We start from the raw sequence: 26,563 nt of genomic DNA on the forward strand, positions 1-26,563 counted from the left end.
TGACGGACCGTAGGCGGAAAGTATCGCAATGTTTTTTGCTACTCAGTGATCGTGACTGATTACCACGATCGCCTGTGGAGAAGATGGAGCTAACTGCTGCGCAGATAGGCCTTGTCTCCTATGAATGTGATGCTCCAATGTTTTTCGGTGTACAGTACAAAAATAAACTGCAGATGGAAACCAGTGTCCATAACTGTCTTACAACGAGCCAACAGAGAATCGCATTCGTAGAAGACAAGGTCTGCCTACGCCGCATATACACTCCTGGAAATGGAAAAAAGAACACATTGACACCGGTGTGTCAGACCCACCATACTTGCTCCGGACACTGCGAGAGGGCTGTACAAGCAATGATCACACGCACGGCACAGCGGACACACCAGGAACCGCGGTGTTGGCCGTCGAATGGCGCTAGCTGCGCAGCATTTGTGCACCGCCGCCGTCAGTGTCAGCCAGTTTGCCGTGGCATACGGAGCTCCATCGCAGTCTTTAACACTGGTAGCATGCCGCGACAGCGTGGACGTGAACCGTATGTGCAGTTGACGGACTTTGAGCGAGGGCGTATAGTGGGCATGCGGGAGGCCGGGTGGACGTACCGCCGAATTGCTCAACACGTGGGGCGTGAGGTCTCCACAGTACATCGATGTTGTCGCCAGTGGTCGGCGGAAGGTGCACGTGCCTGTCGACCTGGGACCGGACCGCAGCGACGCACGGATGCACGCCAAGACCGTAGGATCCTACGCAGTGCCGTAGGGGACCGCACCGCCACTTCCCAGCAAATTAGGGACACTGTTGCTCCTGGGGTATCGGCGAGGACCATTCGCAACCGTCTCCATGAAGCTGGGCTACGGTCCCGCACACCGTTAGGCCGTCTTCCGCTCACGCCCCAACATCGTGCAGCCCGCCTCCAGTGGTGTCGCGACAGGCGTGAATGGAGGGACGAATGGAGACGTGTCGTCTTCAACGATGAGAGTCGCTTCTGCCTTGGTGCCAATGATGGTCGTATGCGTGTTTGGCGCCGTGCAGGTGAGCGCCACAATCAGGACTGCATACGACCGAGGCACACAGGGCCAACACCCGGCATCATGGTGTGGGGAGCGATCTCCTACACTGGCCGTACACCACTGGTGATCGTCGAGGGGACACTGAATAGTGCACGGTACATCCAAACCGTCATCGAACCCATCGTTCTACCATTCCTAGACCGGCAAGGGAACTTGCTGTTCCAACAGGACAATGCACGTCCGCATGTATCCCGTGCCACCCAACGTGCTCTAGAAGGTGTAAGTCAACTACCCTGGCCAGCAAGATCTCCGGATCTGTCCCCCATTGAGCATGTTTGGGAGTGGATGAAGCGTCGTCTCACGCGGTCTGCACGTCCAGCACGAACGCTGGTCCAACTGAGGCGCCAGGTGGAAATGGCATGGCAAGCCGTTCCACAGGACTACATCCAGCATCTCTACGATCGTCTCCATGAGAGAATAGCAGCCTGCATTGCTGTGAAAGGTGGATATACACTGTACTAGTGCCGACATTGTGCATGCTCTGTTGCCTGTGTCTATGTGCCTGTGGTTCTGTCAGTGTGATCATGTGATGCATCTGACCCCAGGAATGTGTCAATAAAGTTTCCCCTTCCTGGGACAATGAATTCACGGTGTTCTTATTTCAGTTTCCAGGAGTGTAGCTCCATGTTCTCCACTGACGATCGTGGCAGTCAGTCGTTATCACTGAATAGCAAACAACATTGCGAGAAGTTCTGCCTAAGGTCTGTCAGCGAGCAATATCTCGTTTGCTGCCGATGGGGTGACCTAACGGAAGGCGCCGGAGCCTGAACTTCGACGCTCTGTAGCGTCATTGGATGACGTTTCCAGGCACGGGTTCCTGTCCTCGCTTTGTTCCTCAAGCCACCCTCTACAACAACTCGAAGTTCATCGCAACATTAAGGGGAGACTCTGTATAGAACGTATATGGCTACACAAATATTTAAATAAACAGGCGGACGAAAATTCAGCACAGTATGAAATGAATAAATTCTCAGACGAAACAGACTAAGTATAAGTGTTGGCGTTATTTCAGGATAATGGAATGTAAAATGAAAGTGCTACGGAACCAAAACTGGCCTTCCCCAAGGTCGGCTTCTACCAGATTTTCCATTCGTGTGTAAAGAATTCGGGTCAGTATTTCGCAGCCGTGACTTATTGAACTGATACTTCGGTAATTTTGACACCTGTCAACACCTGCTTTCTTTGGGTTTGGAATTATTATATTTTTCTTGAAGTCTGAAGGTATTTCGCCTGTTTCATACATATTGCTCACCAGAAGGTAGAGTTTTGTCAGGGCTAGCTCTCCCAAGTCTATCAGTAGTTCTAATGGAATGTTGTCTACTCCTGGGACCTTGTTTCGACTTAGATATTTCAGTGCTCTGTGAAACTCTTCATGCAGAATCATATCTCCCATTTCATCTTCACCTACGTCCTCTTCCATTTCCATAGTACTGTCCTCAAGTACATCGTCCTTGTATAGACCCTGTATATACTCCTTCCACCTTTCTACTTTCCCTTCTTTGCTTAGAACTGGGTTTCCATCTGTGCTCTTGATATTCATACAAGTGGTTCTATTTTCTCCAAAGGTCTCTTTAATTTTCCTGTAGGCAGTGTCTATGTTACCCCTAGTAATATGCGCCTCTATATCCTTACGTTTGTCCTCTAGCCATCCCTGCTTAGCCATTTTGCACTTCTTGTCGATCTCATTTTTGAGACGTTTGTATTCCTTTCTGCCTGCTTCTTTAGTGCATTTTTATATTTTCTCCTTTCAACGATTAAATTAAATCCCTCTTCTGTTACCCAAGGATTTCTATTAGTCCTCGTCTTTTTACCTACTTGATCCTCTGCTACTTTCACTATTTCATCTCTCAAAGCTACCCATTCTTCTTCTACTGTATTTCTTTCCCCCATTCTTGTCAATGTTTCCTAATGCTCTCCCTGAAGCTCTCTACTACCTCTGGTTCTTTCAGTTTATCCAGGTTCCATTTCTTAAAATTCCCAACTTTTTGAAGTTTCTTTAGTTTTAATCTACAGTTCATAACCAAAAAGTGTGGTCAGAGTCCACATCTTCCCCCTGGAAATGTCTTACAATTTAAAACCTGGTTCCTGAATCTCTGCCTTACCATTATATAATCTATCTGAGACCTTCCAGTCTCTCCAGGCTTCTTCCATCTATACACCCTTCTTTTATGATTCTTGAACCAAGTGTTAGCTATGATTAAGTTATGCTCTGTGCAAAATTCTACTAGGCGGCTTCCTCTTTCATTCCTTACTCCCATTCCATATTCACCTACTACTTTTCTTTCTCTTCTTTTTCCTACTGTCGAGTTCCAGTTACCCATGACTATTAAATTTTCGTCTCCCTTCACCACCTGAATAATTTCTTTTATCTCATCATACATATCCTCAATCTGCGGAGCTAGTTGGTATATAAACTTGTACTGCTGTGGTAGGCTTGGGATTCGTGTCTATCTTGGCTACAATAATGAGTTCACTATGCAGTTCATAGTAACTTAACTGCGCTCCTATTTTTTATTCATTATTAAACCTACTCTCGCATTACCCCTATTTGATTTTGTATTTATAGCCCTGTATTTACCTAACCAGAAGTCTTGTTCCTCCTGCCACTGAATTTCACTAATTCCCACTATATCTAACTTTAACCTATCCATTTCCCTATTTAAATTTTCTAAACTACCTGCCCGATTGAGGGACCTGACATTCCACGCTCCGATCCGTAGAAAGCCAGTTTTGTTTCTCCTGATAACTACGTCCTCCTGAGTAGTAGCCGCCCGGAGATCCGAATGGAGGACTATTTTACCTCTGGGTTATTTTAGCCAAGAGGACCCCATCATGATTTAATCATACAGTAAAGCTGCATGCTCTCGGGAAAAATTACGACTATAGTTTCCCCTTGCTTTCAGCCCTTCGCAGTACCAGCGCAGCGAGGCCGTTTGTCTGGTCTCTCAACAGATACCCCTCCGTTGTGGTTGCACCTACGGTACGGCTGTCTGTATCGCTGAGGCACGCAAGCCTCTCCACCAAAGGCAAGGTCCATGTGTCATGAGGTGGGGTGGGGGGACAGGGAGTAATTATATATATGGAAAGAAAAAATAAAGAACTCCAGTAGAAACAACAATTTAACAAATAAATAATAAATGTACTATATAAGCACTTCTGACTGTGTGCTTAATATTGGAGGGGGAAAAAATGAAAAAGTAGGACATTTGAGTTGTGTATCACTATTAGACAACACGCGGTAGCAATAAGACATTCGAGACGAAGATGAAATTTGTTCTTTAATGAAAATATTAAAAGTAAAGAAGAAATAACAAAATTTGCAGGTTTAGAATGATAAGTTCGTTGTAAGAAGTGTATAAGAAAGAGCTGTAGCTTATTTTGAACTGAGAACATGAAAAGAAATTTCGGAAGACGAATGAAAGTGCAAACTAAATTGGAGACGATGCTAAGTTTCATCCTCAGGCAGGCTCTTCAGAAGATCTAGAAGTCCTTTTGACTGGAGTGGACAGAAGTTTAGCATTCAATGTGGATGAGAGATAAACTACGCTGAGAGGAATACGAGACAGATTGTAGAAAGTAGAATAGCGACTTTTCATCAAAATCAGCGATGGAAAATAGTTGAAGGAAATATACTACCTATGAAGTAAGGTTACACTGGGTGAAGAATGGAAGACAGAGGAAAGTCGGTTGAGTTCTAATGGTGTCAAATATTGACTTCTATTTAATTATGAAATTTCATAAATTCTGTATGATTCATTCATAGACAGAAATCACTGCTTTTGTTATTCTAATTCTGAGCTCATTTATGTTGTGAACTAGAGAGGCACGGAAGATGCATTCCTTCACATAAGCACAAAAGAAATTTCGCATGTCGTTTGTTGCAGAACCGGTGCAGTGGAGCTCGACCCGTTGGAATAAGAAATCCTGAAGTTGTGGAAAAAGCTACGTGTGCAACATTTCAAGATAGCTCGTTTCAATTACTGTTGTCTTCAGAAAGACATGGGCCATAAACCTTTTCGTAAGGAATGAAACAAAATGTGTTTGCCTTAGGAGGATTTCTTTCACGCTCAACTATTTCCTCAGAGTTGTGGAATACGTATGTGCTTACATTTTTTCCGTTATCGCTGATATGGAATGTTATTAGGTCAATGAAAATTAACTTCAGTAGAAACATCTGTCATCTTCGAGTTCTGTTAAGGGATCATTGTTGACGTCAATATGTTTTCTTTTATCACCAGCACGAAGGGTTTAGGCTGATTGTTGTCTGTAAGATTGTAGATCAAATGGCGGCTTAGCGTTCGACTGTCACATTGGAAATTTCAAATTCTCAGCTTGCGCGGCGAGAAAGTTTTAGTGCTGTGTGTTCAGAAAGAATTTCTGGTCAGACGAATATAGGGCAACAGCGGAAAATGGTGTAACGGGAGTAGCATTCGTCATGAATAGGAAGATATAGCAGAAAGTGATTTACTGTGAACAATTCAGTGATAAGGTTGTACACATGTCAATCGATAGCAAAGCAACGCCGCCAAGGATAATTCATGTGTACATGCCCGTGTTAAATGCAAAAGATGAAGATATAGAGAAAGTGTGTGAGGATATTTACCGGATAATTCAAGATGAAAATGGAAATCTAATAATGACAGGAATCTGGACGCTGTAGTAAAGAAAGGAATAGGGAACAGAGTTACGGGAAAATATGGGCTTTGTAGCATGAGAAAGAGAGGGGAAACACTAATTGAGTTCTGCAAAAAATTCCAGCTTTAATAGCAAATACATTGATCAAAAATCACAACAGCAGAGAATATACTTTGAAAAGAGCTGGAAACATGGGAAAAGTCCAGTTGGACTCTAATAATTTTGAAATTAGATTTCGAAGTGCAAGGGGCAACCGACTCAGATCGAAATTTAGTAGTGGTGAAGTGAAACTTCTGGATAACTCAATGTGCAAAGAAGTGGGATACTTAAGTACCGAGGAATGATGAGATACGTTTGAAGTTCTCTAGCCCTGTAGAGATTCGTTTCAAGTTCTCGAACCCTGTTGATACTGCAATAATCAGATGAAGAGGGATGGTCATATCTTAAAAGGAAATAACAAACGATGGAGGCACAAATATAGGTAACTTCAAAGAGTAGGTAACAAAAGAAATACTTCATCTGATCGATTTTTCTCATTCGAATCGATAGCAAACCAACACCAACAACAATAAGTCAGGTATTCATGCCGAATTCACAAACAACAGATAAAGAGAGTCAGTATATGATACTGCTGATGGTGTATCAGTATGTAAAGGGATCCGAAAATCTAATAATCTTGATGATTGGAACGCTGTCGTAAAGGAAGGAATAGACGAGAGAGTTACAAGAAAATATGAGCTTGGTAGCAGACATGAGAGACAAAGACTGTGTTCTGCAATAAATTTCAACCAGTAATAGCGTATACACTATTCAAAAATCACGAGAGGAGGAAGTGTACTTGGAAAAGACCTGGGCACATGGGAAGATTCCACAAAACGAAATAACATAATATGTTATAACTACAATCTCATTGAGCCACAACTGGCGTCCATCAGTTCATACTACAGCATGGGTGTAACAATTTAGAGGGATATGAACTGGAACAGTCACGTAGACTCAGGCGTAGGGGAAACAGGTGACAGGCTTCGGTTCATGAATAGAATACTAGGGAAATATAATCACTATACAAAGAAGTCTGCTTACAAAATAACCATGTAACTCATAATAGAATATTGCTCAAGTGTATGGGGCCCGCACCAAATAGGACTAACTGGGGATAATGTACATATACAAAGACGGGTAGCACGAAAGGTCACTGATTTGTTTAAACCATGCGAAAGTGTCATGAGATGCAAAAGAAACTGATGTGGAAGATGCATCAAAATGAACGAAGACTATCTGAATAAAGCCTATTACAAACTTTCAGAACCAATATTAAATGATAAATCCAACTCCCCAGGAACCCTAAAGCCCCCCCCCCCCCCTCCACCATAGGGGTCGCGAGGATAAGACAGATTAATTACAGCGCACACAGAGGTGTTGAAAAATCATTCTTCTCGCGCTCCATACAGGATTGGAAAGGGCTATTCGCAATGAAGTTCTCAGGCAGGAAATACATGTGCCGCTAAACGCACCTACAAAATTGTATTACGCTACCGCGCATAGTTCAGGAGATATCATAAACCGTGAGATGTGTGAAAAACTGCCGCATCGTGCATGATCTTTAAATTTATCACTTATTTTCTTATCTACAAGCAACATATTTCGCAGACAGTATTCACACATGCCGCTAAATGTATCTACAAAAATATGTCATTGTATGATCAAGAGATATGACTTCAGAAACACTGAAATGCTTGAAAAAATGTCGAATCATACATGAAGTTTTAATAGATTTATTCTTTACTATTAAGATACTCCTACAGTCCAGTCAAGAAAATCTCTGACACCTGGCAGCGCTTTTGAGAGCTTTCAACTGCCAAGCGCAGTCGGCTATAGGCGCAAACAATAGTGCCTATAGAGATATGAAGAGGCTTGCCATAGAAACGATTACAAAAAAGCGTTGTAGGCACGCGAAGCAACTGCGCCCAGTTGCCTGGACATGTAACTATAAATATCGTTTATAATCATGATCTGAGTTAAATAAACATTGCAGATAAATTATATTTTGCATACAATGTTTCTTGACTTGGCTGCTGTACTTCTACATTTTAAATTACGTGGATTTCTTTGTATGACTGTTTGATAATTCCAAAGGTGTTTTCACGGATTCATGGAAACGCAGTTCATTTTTTTGTTTCTAAAAGAAATTTGGCAAAATAAATACCCCGAGCAAAGTCGGATTTGTCAGCTAGTTGGATTATAAAGTATACTCTGGGCAGATATAGACACCGATCAGAAATTAGTTAAAAGGAATCGTCCAAAGGAATTCATGAGCAAAGAAGTAGAATGTAAAATACTGAGCAATGATGAAATGCGTTTGAAGTTCTCTCAGGCTGTAAATAAATCGATAATGAGTACCACAACGGGCGGTCCAGTTGAATAAGAATGGACATCTCTATAAATGGCGAACATAGAAGTTGAATATGTTGGTACAACAAAGGTAACAGCGTAGGAAACTCGGATAGCAGAAAAAATACTGCCGATGATCGACGAAAAACGGAGTACAAAAATGTTCAGGAAGAGGCATTCATACAGTAGTATAAGTCACTTAGTAACGAAAGAAATATGAGGTGCAACGAAGCGGAAGCGCAACGGCAGCAGGAAAAATGTGAAAGTATCGAAAAGGAAATGTTCGTCGAAAGAACAGAATCATCATGTAGACCAGTCGAAACAGTTCTGGTGGAATTAAAAGCAAGGGAGTCAACATTAAGAGTGTTAAACGCGTAAGAGAGAGAGGGAGATTAGATGGGATGAGTACACTGAGGGTGTGTATGAGGGGAAGGATTAATCTTATTACGCGGAAGAATAAATAGAAGTCGGTATGGAAGACATAGTGGATCCAGTATCAGAATTTAATAGAGCTTTAGAAGACATGTGATCAAATAAGGTAGAAGGCATAGAGAGCATTGCTGGTTTGGTGAGTAGACCTACCACCAGACTTCCAAGAAGGCATTCTCTACACAATACCGAAGGTGGCAAGGTGTGAGAACTATCACACAATCAACTTAACAACTCATGCAACCATGTTGATAATAAGAATAATAAAAGAAGAATAGGAAAGAAAATTGAGGATCTACTGGATGATAATCAGTTTGACTTTAAGAAAGGGTGATGCAATTGTGAAGTTGCGCTTGATAACGGAAGTAAGACATAAGAAAAATCACGACGCGTTATAGGATTTGTCGACCTAGAAATACCGTTCGAGTGCAAAATAAAGCACAATGTTCGAAATTCGTGGGAAAATACGTATAAGCTATATGCAAACACAGGTAACAAATAAGAGCGGAAAAAAGAACAAAGTGCTTGGATTAGAAAACGTTTCGGAAAGGGAGGATGTCTTTCGCTCCTACTCTTCAATCTGTGCATCGAAGAAGCAACTACGGAAATAAACGTTCCGGAGCGGGGTTAAAATTTAGGATGATAACATTCGTTGATGAAAACAGTATCTCCAATGAAAGTGAGGAAGAACTGCAGGATCTGTTGAGCGGAAGGTCTAACGAGCACACACTATGGATTGAGAGTAAATCGAATAAAGGTGAAAGCAATGAGGAAAAGCATAAACTTGATAAAAGGGGACGATGAAGTAGACGAAATGAAGGATTTCTCTTATCTTGAAAGCAAAGTAATCCACGACGGACAAAGCAAGAAACACCTAATAAGCAGACTAGTATATCAGAGAGGACATTTCTGACTAAGAGAAGTCTGCTAGTATCAAGTATCAAACATCGGGCTTAATCTGAAGAAGAAATTTCTGAGACAGTACGTCTGGAGCACAGCATTGCATGGAAGTCAGTCATGACGAGGAAACAGGAAAACAAGGGATTCAAAGCGTCTGAAATGTGGTTTGGAGGAGGAGCTCTCCACAGAACCAGCGAGGAGAGGAACATATGGAATACAATGACAACAAGAACATACAGAACGATGGGACTTGTGTTAGGACATCAGGGAGTAAGTCCAGTGGTCCATGAGGGAGATGTAGAGGGTAAAAGCTGTAGGGGTGGCCAGAGATTGGAATACATCCATCAAATAAACGAGAGCGTTGGGTGTAAGAGGGTGGTACAGGGGTAGTCAGAAGACAGACGTCCGGTCTGTTCAGAGTGAAGTTACAAACAACGAATGTGTTTCTCCACAGGATTTATCACCTCAAAACTTCGCGAAAAACGCGTTTGACTGCAATCACTGATATTTACAGCGCGCAGAAACCTTCTGTTCATCGGGTGATATCGTGATCTTGACAGAGGTTACAAACACTGGCATCTAGAGACGTTTTTACAGAACTCCAGCCATTCCCGCTGGAGCAACGAACATTTCCTTCCCGAAATGGCTGTTATGTCGTATTTTATAACGTTTTATAATTGGGTCACGTAGGGATTGCAGTAACATAGTAAAAAAACTGTAAAGATCCATTAATATTTAGCCTGTTTTGTTAAAACTGTGCATCAATAAATACAAACAAATGTGTAAATAATAGCGCAAGGTAGCACTATATAGGACCATTGAAAAGACTGATTGGAATAGTTCCTTCTTTCTGCTGCATTTTTTACGCTCAACCAGCTGTTGATGTGTTAAGAAAATTCTAATAGTCGGTCATCATTTCTAGTATGTAGCTACAAGCTGCGATTGTTTCTAATCATTATCAAGCACTTGAAGTTTCTCAGTTTTCGTGGAAACAAACATGACTTTTCATCCCTATATAACGCTCGTGTTTTTTTATGTTATGTAGAGTGAGATAGTGCATCATATTTGTTCCCACAAAAACACTGTATTTGAACATTTTTTGCTTGATTATGATTAGTAACTATTGAAATTGTTAGCAATAATAGATTTTCATAGCAGCTGACTGTGTGAAAGGCTGCAGTCAATCCACCGTCCACGTGATTTTGCAGTTTTAGCAGGATCTGAAGAATGTGTGTCCTCATATTTTTATCGCGCCAGGTGAAGGAATATCACGCTGGGAGCTTATGGATTGAAATTTCATCTTCATTTTCATTACGTTCGATATTCAGCACCGCATGGAACTTTAACCATCTTTCCTAGACCTTAATGATTACTGGATTGTATGAAAGTGGATATAATTGCACACGTATGTACGTTGGTAAATTCAGGCGGACTTCGTTGGCTCAGCTTTGTAGCAGTATCTGGGAACGGTCGCTGAGTTTACTCTTTCTAAGCTGGCTTGGGGCGCCAGTTCAGCGGGGCGTCTGTCTGCCTGGTCCTTCAGACCCATGGGCAAGGCAAGCGTTTGTTCAAATTACTTGTTGAACCGTTGGAAAATTTTGAGCAAAGAAACCTGCCGTTGTTTCTCTTATCTTCTGGTTAGAGGAAACGCCTGGCACCACTGAAAAATTCGCCTTGTCGATCGGTCCTTTCGCTCTCTCTGCACCGAGGCGAACTATGTTGGATTCAGTGCAGAATTTGTCAGTCGCTGTTCTGGGGTCTGGTGAGCGTGACGTGCTGCTTCTGTGAGCACTTGGAAGGTGATTTTGGATTGGAGTCACTTCAGACTTTCGTGTTACGACCTTTATATAATTTTTAAAGTCACTGGTGAGTATCATTATAGGGATCTCGCCGGTGGTAACTTTGTTATCGTAGAACTGGATTCAGATGGGGCCAACTTCGTTCTTAATCCGGTCGAGATTCGTCCCACGCATCGTGATCTAGATTTAGTTTCGGCCTTTTCTCGTTGAGAGTCACAACCTAGTCTTGATGACTCAAACATTACAAGAAAATGGTGAATTTTGCCTTCGGTAATTTTATGAGTGTTTGAATCTTCGTGCATCTAATTTGTGCATCTATGTTGTGTCCCTTAGTTAACGTAATCACCGCTGAATAATATGATTAATATAATGACAACAGTTCCCCTCTACAGAACCATAGTCTTGGGAGTTTATACGTGTTGAATGTGTACTGAACTTGAGAGTGCACTACATTTTGTGAATAAATGTCAACATGGAATTAACTTAATTCGTTAGAAGTTTCCCAACGTGCATAAAAGCACGCCATTCAACCCCCTGTGATCATTAACGTCGTTTACCATGTATGAAAAACATACTACTAAGCAGATTAAAACTGTGTGCCGGGCCGAGATCGGACTCGGGACCTTTGCCTTTCGCGGGCAAGTGCTCTGCCAACTGAGCTACCCAAGCACGACTCACGACGCGTCCTCACAGTTTCAGTTCTGTCAGTATCTCATCTCCTACCTTCCAAACTTTACAGAAGCTCTACTGCGAACCTCGTAGAAGAGGTTCGCAGAAGAGCTTCTGTGAATTTTGGAAGGTAGGAGACGAGGTACTGGCAGAATTGAAACTGTGTATTTTGGAAGGTAGGAGACGAGGTACTGGCAGAATTGAAACTGTGAGGACGGGTCGTGAGTCGTGCTTGGGTAGCTCAGTTGGTAGAGCACTTGCCCGCGAAAGGCAAACGTCCCGAGTTCGAGTCTCGGTCTGGCACACAGTTTTAATCTTCCACGAAGTTTCATATCAGCGCACACTCCGCTGCAGAATGAAAATCTCATTGTGAGTACTACTCAGCATTTAGTGAAGTTTACTCCCTGATCGGTCGATCAGAAATCCATTTGTTGAAAATTTCCATTGTGTGGTTTCTTTCTAGTAGAACATAAGGCCCAATTAATGTTTACGTGACTTCAGAAGACTTGGCATTCAGTGGAAGTACAAGTACTGTTTTACTGAATAGGAAATTCCTGAATGAGATTTTCACTCTGCAGCGGAGTGTGCGCTGATATGAAACTTCCTGGCAGATTAAAACTGTGTGCCCGACCGAGACTCGAACTCGGGACCGAGTTCGAGTCTCGGTCGGGCACACAGTTTTAATCTACCAGGAGTTTTAATCTGCCAGGAAGTTTGAGGAAATTCCTGTCTACGAAAAAGTATTTGTTACGTGGCCAAAGTTCGTTTCACCAGAGATCCAGTTACCAGTATGTAAATGTTTCCATTATTTTATAAAGAGGGGTCCGTTTTTAGTGGTACAGCTCCAAAAAGGTCAGAGTTCCTAGTAACTGACGGAAGGCCATCGAGTAGAAGAGAGCATTCCCCAAGTAAGTGTTATGGGTCCTCTGTTGTTCCTGACCTATGATGTACATGAACGACATAGCAGATAATCTGAGCAACCCTCTTAGATTGTTCGTAGATGATGCTGTCATTTACCGTCTTCTTAAGTTATCAGATGATTAAAACCAATTGCAAAATGATTTAGACTAGTTATCTGTATGTTGCGAAAAGCGGCAATAGACACTAAAAAAACTATGAACTGATCCATATGAGTATTAAACGAAATCCGCTAAATTTAGGTTAGACCATAAATCACACAAATTTATAGGCTGTAAATTCAACTTAATACATAGGGATTATAATACGAATAACTTAAACTGGAACTATAACGTAGACAATGTTGCGGAAAAAGGAAACCAAAGAATTCGATTTATTGGCAAAACACTTACAAAATGTAGCAGGTCTACTAGAGAGAGTGCGTAGAATAAGTTTGTCCGTCCTCTCCTGCAGTACTGCTGTGCGGTGCGGAATCCGCATCAGATGCAATTGACAGAGAACTTCGAAAAGGTTCGAAGAAGGGCAGCTCGTTTTGTATTATCGCGAAATAGGGGACAGAGTGTCACGTACATGATAGAAAAATTGGGTTTGAAACCGTTAAAACAAAGTTTTTTTTCATTGCGGCAGGATCTTCCCGCGAAATTAAAAAAAAAATACTTTCTCCTCCCATTGCGAAAATATTCTGTTGTCGCCTACGTACGTAGGGAGAAATGCTAAAGTAAGAGATGTCAGAACTCGCACATAAAGACTCACGCGCTCATTTTTAAAGCGCACCGTTGAAGAGTGGCACGTTAGAGAAATAACTCGAAGGTGCTTCAATGAATCCTCTGCTAGGCATTAATTGTGAATTTCAGGGTAATGAAGTAGATGTAGATGAACTTGATTTTAGACAAATGTATGCGAGCTGTTGAGCAACTACCACAGAATATACGGGTTTTATCAAAAAGAATGAGCCTATTTTTAAAAAAATCGTAACTATTATGTTATTGCCGGCCGGTGTGCCGTGCGTTTCTAGGCGGTTCAGTCTGGAACCGCGTGACCGCTACGGTCGCAGGTTCGAATCCTTCCTCAGGCATGGATGTGTGTGATGTACTTAGGTTGGTTAGGTTTAAGTAGTTCTAAGTTCTAGGGGACTGATGACCACAGATGTTAAGTCCCATAGTGCTCAGAGCCATATTATGTTATTTGAGATACGTGCGTGAACAACGTACTGTAGTAACAAGCAAACTCTCGAGTTTTACATGGTTTCCGCAAGGTAGCGGCAGTGTGCACCCACTTCAGTTCCAGTAAAAATGGTGTCAGGACAACAGAAAGCGTGTTGTGTTCTACGTTTTGCGCGTTGCAGGATAGTAATAACTGTTCAGCGCGACTTCCGTACTAGGTGTGATGTGGATCCTCCTACAGCACAGAGCATTAGACGAGAAACAGGTTGTTGGTGTAAAGGCAAATTGCCAGGTCGTCCCCGAATGTCTGACACAGAGGCCGAACTCATCCGCAGAAATCCGCCCGCCCTGCAGCTCGACAGCTCAACATGCCCCCAATGTCCGTTTGGCGTGTGTTGCGTAGACGTTAACACATGACACCACACAAAAGTCAGCTACTGTAAGCTCTTCGTGAAGGTGACAAACATCAACGTGTGGAGTTCTGTGATTTAGTTCTTGACTAGACGGAGGATGACAGTTTTCTTCCACGCTTAGTGTTTAGTGACGAGATAACATTCCATTTATTTGGATAGGCGAACCGGCGTAATGTGAGAATATGGAAAACGGAACAACCCCATGCAGTTGGACAACATGAGAGGGAGTCTCCAAAATTTGATACGTTTTTATGGAAAAAGGTGTACAGTCCATTTTTCTTTGCCGAGAACAGTGTTACAGGAAGCACATATCTCGATATACTTGAGAAGTTTCTCTTCCCGCAGTTGGAGACTGACTCAAACGGCTTCATTTACCAAGAGGATGGAGCACCGCCACACTGGCATCTGGAAGTACGGAGATTTTATTACTCAACAATGGATAGATCATACTTGTCCAAATGATTCAGCTTTACATTACTGGCCTCCAAATTCACGGGACCTGACTGTGTCTGATTATTTCTAGTGGAGGTTTAAGAAAGATTCTGTTTATGTACCTCCGTTACCAACAACAGTGAATGAACTGAGACATCGCATAACAACAGCTGCGGAAGCTGTAGCTCAAAGACATGCTCGCTGCATTGTGGTAACAGTTGGAATATCGCACTGACATATGCCATACATTTTAAGGGGAGCATATTAAAAAGATATGAAAAAAAACTTTTTGTGTTTCCCGTTCATGAAACAACAAAATTCATTGTATATGTTTATTAGTTTCAGAAATATAGGTGTCCTAAATCGGATGATTCTTTTTGATACACCCTGTATTTAAAATGTTAAGAAGTGTTCCGAAATTTCGGAGCGAAAAGTGGCAATTGGCACTGAACAAAGAAAAGTGCGAGGTCATCTACATGGGTACTAAAAGAAATCCGATAAATTTTGGGTATACGATAAATCGCACAAATCTAACGGCTGTCAATTCGACTAAATACCTAGGAATTACAATTACGAGCAACTTAAATTGGAAAGACCACATAGATAATATTGTGGAGAAGGCGAAACAAAGATTGCGCTTTGTTGGCAGAGCACTTAGAAGATGCGACAAACCCACTAAAGAGACAGCCTACATTACACTTGTCCGTCCTCTGCTGGAATACTGCTGCGCGGTGTGGGATCCTTACCAGGTAGGATTGACGGAGGACATCGAAAAAGTGCAAAGAAGGGCAGCTCGTTTCGTATTATCGCACAATAGGGGTGAGAGTGTCACTGATACGATACGCGAGTTGGGGTGGCAGTCACTGAAACAAAGGCGGTTTTCTTTGCGGCGAGATCTATTTTGAAATTTCAATCACCAACTTTCTTTTCCGATAGCGAAAATATTTTGTTGACACCCAGCTACGCAGGGAGAAATGATCATCATAATAAAATAAGAGAAATCAGAGCTCGAACGGCAAGATTTAGGTGTTCCTTTTTCCCACCCGAGTGGAATGGTAGAGAAGTAGTATGAAAATGGTTCTATGAACCCTCTGCCAGGCACTTGAGTGTGGATTTCAGAGTAACCATGTACATGTAGATTATAGGAATAAAACTAACTACAGATTTGCCTAGTGTAATCAGCTAACATACCTCGTCCTCCTGTTCCTGGTTGTTGTTGTCGTCGTGGTTGTTGTTGTTATTGTTGTTATTATTATTGTTGTTGTTATTGTTGCAGGCCTCGTTGTCGTCGTCGTCGACCTCGGGCTCCGGCTCCGGTTCCGGCTCGACCTCGTCGGCCGACGAGTCGTCGCCGTCGGCGCCCGGGGAGCGCGCGAGCCGGCGCGCCAGGTGCTGGAAGCCCGGGTAGTTGGGGTTGGCGAAGCCGCGCGCGGGCGCAGACGGCGGCCGGCAGTTGCCGTCGTCGCTGCTCACCGAGCCCACGTCGCTGTACTCGTCGCTGTCGTCGGCGTAGCAGGCGCGCCCCAGCCGCCGCCCTCCGCCGCTGCTGCTCGTGCTCGTGCTCGTCACGCTCAGCACGCTGCCCTCCTCGCCGCACGCCTCGCTGTCGTGGCCCGCGCCGTACGAACTGCTGCTCTGAGCTCCGGGGTCTGCAACGTACCAGCAGGCAGGCGTGTGTTACGTGTCGGGATTCTTACCGTGCACCTATCTGCTTGCCTTTTTTTTTATAGCGGTTTTCTTTTGTATTCTTTATTGTTATTTCACACCAGCCCTTCCGCCTCATATGGGCATGGGGGAGAGGGGGGGGGGCTAATAGCGGATACATTTACCGCTTTTCACCCACATGACAGTAGTAAAACTTTTTGAAAACGTAGTATAAAAACTTATGCAAGGTGGTTTACAAAAATGAATGTCTTGTACAACAAAAAGACGATCATCAGATGCGTAAATTATTATAAAATATAATATAATATATAAAAATATTCCATTACAACTACTGACAGCCTTGGGGGAGCCAGGCCTAACAAAACTCTAGCATCTAGTGAGCAAGATGTATGAGACAGGCAAAATACCCTCAGACATCAAAAAGAATATAATAATTCCAGTCCCAAAGAAAGCAGGTGTTGACAGACGTGAAAATTAACGAACGATCAGTTTAATAAGCCACGGTTGCAAAATACTAACACGAATTCTTTACAGACGAATGGAAAAACTGGTAGAAGCCGACCTTGGGGAAGATCATTTTGGAATCCGTAGAAATATTGGAACACGTGAGGCAATACTGACCCTACGACTTATCTTAGAAGCTAGATTAAGGAAAGGCAAACCTACGTTCCCAGCAGTTGTAGACTTAGAGAAACCTTTTGACAATGTTGACTGGAATACTCTCTTTCAAATTCTGAAGGTGACAGGGGTAAAATATAGAGAGCGAAAGGCTCTTTACAATTTGTATAGAAACCAAATGGCAGTTATAAGAGTTGAGGGGCATGAAAGGGAAGCAGTGGTTGGGAAGGGAGTAAGACAGGGTTGTAGCCTCTCCCCGATGTTATTCAATCTGTATATTGAGCAAGGAAACAAAAGAAAAATTCGGAGTGGGTATTAAAATCCATGGAGAAGGAATAAAAACTTTGAGGTTCGCCGATGACATTGTAATTCCGTCAGAGACAGCAAAGGACCTGAAGAGCAGCTGAACGCAATTGACAGTGTCTTGAAAGGAGGATATAAGATGAACATCAACAAAAGCAAAACGAGGATAATGGAATGTAGTCGAATTAAATCGGGTGATGCTGCGGGAATTACGTTAGGAAATGAGACGCTTAAAGTAGTAAATGAGTTTTGCTATTTGGGGAGCAAAATAACTGACGATGGTCGAAGTAGAGAGGATATAAAATGTAGACTGGCAATGGGAAGGAAAGCGTTTCTGAAGAAGAGAAGTTTGTTAACATCGAGTATAGATTTAAGTGTCAGGAAGTCGTTTCTGAAAGTATTTGTATGGAGTGTAGCCATGTATGGAAGTGAAACGTGGACGATAAATAGTTTACACAAGAAGAGAATAGAAGGTTTCGAAATGTGGTGCTACGGAAGAATTCTGAAGATTAGATGGGTAGATCACATAACTAATAAGGAGGTATTGAATAGAATTGGAGAGATGAGAAATTTGTGGCACAGCTTGACAACATTATTGTTGTTGTGGTCTTCAGTCCAGAGACTGGTTTGATGCAGCTCTCCATGTGCAAACGTCTTCATCTCCCAGTACCTACTGTAGCCTACATCCTTCTGAATCTGCTTAGTGTATTCATCTCTTGGTCTCCCTCTTCGATTTTTACCCTCCATGCTGCCCTCCAATACTAAATTGGTGATCCCTCGATGTCTCAGAACATGTCCTACCAACCGATCCCTTCTTCTGGTCAAGTTGTGCCACTCCTCTTCTCCCCAATTCTATTCAATACTTCCTCATTAGTTATGTGATCTACCTATTCAATCTTCAGCATTCTTCTGTAGCACCATATTTCGAAAGCTTCTACTCTCTTCTTGTCTAAACAATTTATCGTCCACGTTTCACTTCCATACATGGCTACACTCCATACAAATACTTTAAGAAACGACTTCCTGACATTTAAATCTGTACTTGGTGTTAACAAATTTTTCTTCTTCAGAAACGCTTTCCTTGCCATGGCCAGTCTACATTTTATATCCTCTCTACTTCGACCATCATCAATTGTTTTCTCCCCAAATAGCAAAACTCCTTTGCTATTTTAAGTGTTGCATTTCCTAATCTCATTCCCTTAGCATCACTCGACTTAATTCGACTACATTCCATTATCCTCGTTTTGCTTTTGTTGATGTTCATTTTATACCGGTTGCAGTAGGTACTGGGAGATGAAGAAGCTTGGACAGGATAGAGTAGCGTGGAGAGCTGCATCAAACCAGTTTAAGGACTGAAGACCACAACAACAACACATTTTATACCCTCCTTTCAACACACTGTCCATTGCGTTCAACTGCTCTTGCAAGTCCTTTGCTGTCTCTGACATAATTACAATGTCATCGGCGAACCTCAAAGTTTTTATTTCTTCTCCATGGATTTTAATACGTACTCCGAACTTTTCTTTTGTCTCCTTTACTGCTTGCTCAATATACAAATTGAATAACATCGGAGATGGGCTACCACCCTGTCTCACTGCCTTCCCAACCACTGCTTCTCTTTCATACCCCTCGTCTCTTATAACTGTCATCTGCTTTCTGTACAAATTGAAAATAGCCTTTCGCTCCCTGTATTTTACCCCTTCCATCTTCAGAATTTGAAAGAGAGTATTCCAATCAACCTTGTCAAAAGCTTTCTCTATGTCTACAAATGCTAGAAACGTAGGTTTGCCTTTCCTTAATCTTTCTTCTAAGATAAGTCGTAGGGCCAGTATTGCTCACGTGTTCCAACATTTCTACGGAATCCAAACTGATCTTCCCCGAGGTGGGCTTCTATCAGTTTTTCCATTCGTCTGTAAAGAATTAGCGTTAGTATTTCGCAGCTGTGACTTATTAAACTGATAGTTCGGTAATTTTCACATCTGTCAACACCTGATTTCTTTGGAATAGGAATTATTATATTTTTCTTGAAGTCTGAGGGTATTTCGCCTGTCTCATACATCTTGCTCACCAGATGGTAGAGTTTTGTCAGGACTGGCTCTCCTAAGGCTGTCAGTAATTCTAATGGAATGCTGTCTACTCCGGGGGCCTTGTTTCGACTCAGTTCTTTCTGTGCTCCGTATGACTCTTCACGCAATATCATGTCTCCTATTTCATCTTCATCTACATCCTCTTCCATTTCCATAATATTGTCTTCAAGTACATCGCCCTTGTATAGACCCTCTATATACTCCTTTCACCTTTCTGCTTTTCTCCTTTCATCAATTAAATTCTCGTATTTTTACCTATTTGAACCTCTGCTGCCTTCACTATTGCATCCCCCAAACTTCTTCTACTGTATTTCTTTCCCCCATTGCTTTGTTTGCTTAGAACTGGGTTTCCATCAAAGCTCTTGATATTCATGCACGTGGTTCTCCTTTCTCCAAAGGTCTCTTTAATTTTCCTGTAGGCAGTATCTGTCTTACCCCTAGTGAGATAAGCCTCTACATCCTTACATTTGTCCTCTAGCCATGCCTGCTTAGCCATTTTGCACTTCCTGTCGATCTCATTTTTGAGACGTTTGTATTACTTTTTGCCTGCTTCATTTACCGCTTTTCTATATTTTCTCCTTTCATCAGTTAAATTCCATATTTCTTCTGTTACCCAAGGGTTTCTACTACCGTCGTATTTTTACCTATTTGATCCTATGCTGCCTCAAAGCTACCCATTCCTCTTCTACTGTATTTCTTTCTCCATTCCTGTCAGCTGTTCCCTTATGCTCTCCCTGAAACTCTGTACAACCTCTGGTTCTTTCAGTTTATCCTGGTCCCATCTCCGTTAGTTCCCACCTTTTTGCAGTTCCTTCAGTTTTAATTTACAATTCATAACCAATAGATTGTGGTCGGAGTCCACATCTGCACCTGGAAATGTCTTACAATTTAAAACCTGGTTCCCAAATCTCTGTCTTACCATTATATAATCTATCTAATATCTTCTAGTATCTCCAGGGTTCTTCCATGTATACAACCTTCTTTCATGATTCTTGAACCAAGTGTTAGCTATGATTAAGTTATGCTCTGTGCAAAATTCTAGCAGACGGCTTCCTCTTTCATTTCTTAGCCCCAATCCATATTCACCTACTATGTTTCCTTCTCTCCCTTTTCCTACTCTCGAATTCCAGTCACCCATCACTATTAAATTTTCGTCTCCTTTCACTACCTGAATATTTTCTTTTATCTCATCATACATTTCATCAATTTCTGCGTCATCTGCAGAGCTAGTTGGCTTATGAACTTGTACTACTGTAGTAGGCGTGGGCTTCGTGTCTATCTTAATAGACACAATAATGCCACAATAATGCGTTCACTATGCTGTTTGAAGTTGCTTACCCGTACTCCTATTTTTATTCATTATTAAACCTACTCCTGCATTACCCCTATTTGATTTTGTATTTATAACCCTGTATTCATCTGACCAAAAGTCTTGTTCCTCCTGCCACCGAACTTCACTAATTCCCACTACATCTAACTTTAACCTATCCATTTCCCTTTTTAAATTTTCTAACCTACCTGCCCGATTAAGGGATCTGACATTCCATGCTCCAATCCGCAGAACGCTAGTTTTGTTTCTCCTGATAAAGACGTGCTCTTGAGTAGTCCCCGCTCGGAGATCCGAATGGGGGACTATTTTACCTCCGGAATGTTTTACCCAAGAGGACGTCATCATCATTTAATCATACAGTAAAGCTGCATGCCCTCGGGAAAAATTACGGCTGTAGTTTCCCCTTGCTTTCAGCCGTTCGCAGTACCAGAACAGCAAGGCCATTTTGGTTAATGTTACAAGGCCAGTTCAGTCAATCATCCAGACTGTTGCCCCTGCAACTACTGAAAAGGCTGCTTCCCCTCTTCAGGAACCACACGATTGACTGGCTTCTCAACAGTTACCCCTCCGTTGTGGTTGCACCTACGGTACGGCTATCTGTATTGTTGAGGCACGCAAGCCTCCCCACCAACGGCAAAGTCCATGATTCATAGATGTTCAACAACATAAACGGCTGATTTGTTTATTATTCAAAATAAAGGCACAGCTGACTGCAAAATGAGTGTTGTACACGAATATACAGGGTGTGGCGCTTCATTCCGAACAAATGGAACTGTTTCCTTTAAAAAAAAAAAAAAAAAAAAAAAAAAAAAAAAAAAAAAATTCATTTAAACAAAGTACAAAAGAAAATAAGTATCCTTTTACATATAAGTAGTGGTATCTTTCAAGAATAACATTACTCGATGTAACTCCCTTCAGCTGCAGTGACCGCCTCCAATCTTGTCTAGAAGCAACACACGCACTCTTTAAAACTGCGCTGCCCATATTGTGAATGCTGCTTCGATAGCGGTGCGCAAAGATGTGACATCAGAGCCCCTCGTCTTATTGGTAACTTTTTCGACTACGCTCCGCAAACAGTAGTCGAATGGGTTAAAATATGGGCTATTCGGGGGCCAGAACTTCTTTGACCAGAAAATGTCAACGTCATCCGAGAGCTAGTTTTGGACTAAATGGCTCATACGAGATGGTGCACGGTCCTGTTGAAAGACATATCCTCTCCACGAGACCACAGTTACCATCCACGGTTTCAGGACATTCGTCAAAACTTGCAGATATACTTCTTTTTTGACGGTTTGCCCCTTTCCAAAGCAATGCTGCGGCATGATACCACCATCGCTGGACACAACACCTTCTCCGAAGAATTATACTTGGCCACAATATCGTAAACCGTTGATCTCGCGTATCCGAAGAATAGGACTATTTGAGTGGGCGAACGATCAGTGCGAAAACTTTCGATGATAGCGGCCCTTCGGTTGTATTCAGCATTTGTCTGTAACAGCTCTGCCATTTAGAAGTTCTGACTGTTTACTAGACGCCTATGGAATTCAAGAAAGCCAATCGCGACCGCCGTGGCTGAAAATTCAAACTGAAATTTGTCTGGATTTAAGCACTGCACCCTGTATAACAACAGACAGTTGTGTGTGGTAAAACGTAAAAGGCCGATATGGTGACTGATGAAGATAAATACATAGATGAGTGATGTGAAGGGTGACTGTAGAGTGTCAGGGATAAGAGTATCATGAGAACGTAGCATTCAAGAAGGGATGTGGGAAGAGTGAAGAACGATGCGGTTCCAAACCAACACTCACGATGTGGAGGGTAAGGGGGTCCTGACAAGAGGAGGTTGGTAGGCATCTTGTAGGACGCGAGTATATAGGGCGGATTTCATAGTCGGGTAAGGGAAGGCAATTAAAGTTTAGCTGTGAGAGGAAGAGAAGGGTGTGATGGTGTAGTGTTAGGGGGGTGTTGTGGTAAAGGCGTGACAGAGTACCAAGGTCAGTGAGCAGGGGAGATACCAGGGGGTGTTCAAGATCGAAGAGTAGAGAGGGCTATTTTATAACTGTTTAGAGTCTGCGGGTGGAGTAGGATAAGCGGATCGAAAAACGTAGGCGGAGAACATGGCGTTAGACAATCTGTTGGTTATGGTAGAAGGAGGCAAAAGTGGAAGTCCATCCCATATTTTCACAGCAGTGGTTAAAACTCTCTTTGACATCCAGATAATTAAGAAAGGTTGGCATAAAATTTTAATTGCATATACAGACGATACTGTTCCTGTACCGATCGAAAAGTCATTCCCGACTTTTTTCCTTTTTTTTAATGAACACACCGTCATTTGACTGTATTGTTGTTTGTTTAATTATTACCCAGGTTTCGGGCCTTTATGCCATTTTCAAGTGACAAAAGGCCGAAACCTAGATCATAATTAAACAAGCAACAATGGAATCAAATGGCGGTGTGTTCATTTAAAAGTTATTGTTTGACTGTTGCTCACCAACATCAAAACTCCTGACGTTGTTTTTCAGCATACACACAGTTACCCTGAGTGCCACCTACGGTAGAACACCGCAATGGAATGGATTACAGAATTTCATATGTAAGTAAACCACCAGTAGGGACGCATTAGAAACACTGGTGGAACAGTAGAGTGAATATCCTTCAACGACGATTGCGACCACTGATCAAGTCCGCATCATCACGTTAGGCACAGAAGGCTCGTCAACAGTGAGTTCTTCGGCATGTGCTCTGGAATCGATATGATGAGGAACGGACATGGAATCGGTTCCAGCTGACTGGCTGTGTTGAGGACTTACAATACATGGGCCGTGAACTTTGTAATATCCGCGACTATATTTTATTCAGAACAATATTTACGAAAGCACTGTGTGTGGAATTTGGGCAAACAATCTCGTGATGTTAATAAAAAAGGACTTCATCGATACTAAAATAATAATAAATAATTACTGTCAGTGACATAATTTAATTTTCAGGGAAAATCATATCTCAGACAATACTCTTGGAAAAAGATAATATTCATCTTTTGTTATGTGTGATTCTTCTAGAATAATCCTTCTTCTTGTTCGAACTGTTGTAATGATCGGACGTGATTGATGTCTCGTAACACAGAGGTCTATAGATAACTGTATTATGTTGTTAATTAACACAGCTACAAAAGAAGCGCAGCCATTAGCGCTATTGATCTACAGCACGGTTTATTGGTAAATGCTGAATAATAAGCAATTAACATTGAGAAATATATTCTAATGTTAACGCATTTAGTGAAGGTACAAAAAAGATTTAATATATATTATTTGTTAGTAGTAAAACAGAGCCTGAAGCAGAATCGATAAGTGATTTTCTTATGTTAGCCACCATCTTAGTGAACTATTGGAACAGCAGTTTTAAATTGATTTTCTATACGGACATAAATATTGTTGGTCGTAATTGCGATAATAATTGTGTATTGGAGGCCCAGAACTCACTTTGAGGAAATAAATTCGACTTACATTGTGAATAATCTTTAAATATAGTGCAAATAGCATCTTCCGCGATATAAATTCTTATCTGCTAATGTATGAAGCCTGGTTATTTCGTAACAACTTTTATAAAATATTTTGACAGGAAAAATACCTTAGTTTTGAGTGCATGTGGCATTGTGTGACAAAACTGTTCGTTTTGCTTAAAGAAAAGTGCTTCCACCTCGAATAACAGTGATGTTAAATTCGATAACGATCTGCAACTTAATGCCATTTAGACTGCTTGACAAACAACATTGCTACACGTTCCCAGGTGGAGATTTCTTTAACAAAACAAGGATCATTAGCCGGGAAAAGCAGTGTTTAAATAAAACCTCATGTTACATTAATAATAAGTAACTAGTTTTATTGTAATCTCGCTGAAATTGTACAACACGCAATCAAACCACAATACTCGGACGCCACAACGTCTGACAGGTGTACAGGATGATCAAAGAAACCGTGGGCTGAATAGTGCAGAACTAGATTCGATGTTCAAAGAGGCTACAGGAAGTGATGTATCACTTCAAACTCTTGACTGTATGATGGGAATCTCCATTCGTGGTGACCATGGTGAGCACCGCATCATACACCATAACAGCATGGGCTTCTTTACAGACGGGTAAGAAATCGTGCAGAGTGGACGTTTCAGGACTGGCGTTCGTTGTTGTTTGCGGACGAAACTGGGATTTGTTTGTACCCTGATTAACGACGGAAAGCTTGATTGGAAAGAACCCGGTAATGTAGAACGCCACCAACACTGTGTCCCAATTGTGCAACAAGGTTTTGGTGGAGTGACGTTTCAAAGTGGTATTATATGCGGTCACTGTACATCTCTCGTGGTAGTTGAGGACTAACTGCCCACGGACGATATTCTGCTACCGATAGTGAGGCCATATCACCAACATTTTGGTGACAATTTCATCTTGATGGATGATAAATCACGCGCTCATACTACTGGTTTCACGAGCGTGTTGCTTAAGCATGTCAAGATCATCAGAATGAAGTGGTCTGCCTGTTCCCAGGACACGAACCCAGTGGAACATGTGTGGGCTTGACTGGAACGAGCTGTTTTTGGACGTCGACAACGACCACGTTCTCTGTACGATTTAGGCATAATCGTCATCAAAGAGTGCGACAATTTGGTCCATGATCTCATTGACGGCATGCCACGACTGATTCAGGCCTGCATCCTAGCGAGGGGACGTTCTACCGTGTATTGAGGAGTGCTGTGGAAAATCTCCCAATGGGAAACAGACAACTCTGTCGCTAAACAGTGCTTGTTTTCTTGATTTGGTGATGAGGACGCATTGCAAATGAATATACATTGAGGTGAAAGGAATCACAGGATACCTCTTAATATCATTTCGGACCTCGTTTTGCCCGGCAGCTCCTCGATGTGGCATGGACTCAGCAAGTCGTTGACAGTCCCCTGCACAAATGCCTCTCTACAGCCATTCATAATTGCAAAAGTGCTGCCGATGCAGGATTTTCTGCACGAACTGACCTCTCGATTACGTCCCATAAATTTTCGATGGGACTAATGTCGGGCGATCTGGGTGCCCAAATCATTCTACGAACTGCCCAGATAATCATAGCGTGTAGGCTTTCACGGCCGGCGTCTTCAGTAATTAAAACTTCCGGGCTAAGAGGCCGTGGTCCAATAGTAGAAATACTTCTCGCTGACGTTTCGTTGCTAGCTGTGGGCAACGAAACGTCAGGGAGAATGTCATTGGGCCACAATTGTTCGCGATTGATTTGAGGAAATATCTGGACAGTTCAGTAATTAAAACTTCCGGGCTAAGAGGCCGTGGTCCAATAGTAGAAATACTTCTCCCTGACGTTTCGTTGCTAGCTGTGGGCAACGAAACGTCAGGGAGAAGTATTTCTACTATTGGACCACGGCCTCTTAGCCCGAAATTGAATGTCCTATGCGTCTAGTTCCAACTACCATTCCGCTTTCGAAGTCTGTTAATTCCCGTCCTGCTGCCATAATTACATCGCAAACGTTTTCACATGAATCGCCTGAGTACAAATGACAGCTCCGCCAAGGACTAATCTTTTATACCCTGTGTAACCGATACTGCTGCCATCTGTACACGTGCATAACGCTATCCCACGACTTGCGTCACCTCAGTGCGTGAGTCCGCAGCTCGTGGTCTAGTGGCTAGCGTTGCCGGGTCCCGGGTTCGATTCCCGGCCGGGTTGGGGATTTTCTCTACCCGGAGAATGGGT

The 26,563-nt window shown here is 42.4% G+C and overlaps 1 protein-coding gene across 4 annotated transcripts in view; it reads right to left on the reverse strand.

Annotated features, from left to right (window-relative positions):
• The window catches only part of LOC124593714 (schwannomin-interacting protein 1 homolog), a 1,030,697-nt gene that overhangs the window by 479,351 nt on the left and 524,783 nt on the right, over positions 1–26,563 (reverse strand). For all 4 annotated transcript variants that reach the window (XM_047132026.1, XM_047132025.1, XM_047132024.1 and 1 more), the window contains exon 5: positions 16,005–16,462. In XM_047132026.1, the coding sequence (XP_046987982.1) occupies positions 16,005–16,462 (458 nt within the window). The remainder of the gene's footprint in view (positions 1–16,004; positions 16,463–26,563) is intronic.

This window comes from Schistocerca americana, chromosome 2, assembly GCF_021461395.2.
Source record: "Schistocerca americana isolate TAMUIC-IGC-003095 chromosome 2, iqSchAmer2.1, whole genome shotgun sequence".
In the NCBI taxonomy this organism is placed as follows: Eukaryota; Metazoa; Arthropoda; class Insecta; order Orthoptera; family Acrididae; genus Schistocerca; species Schistocerca americana.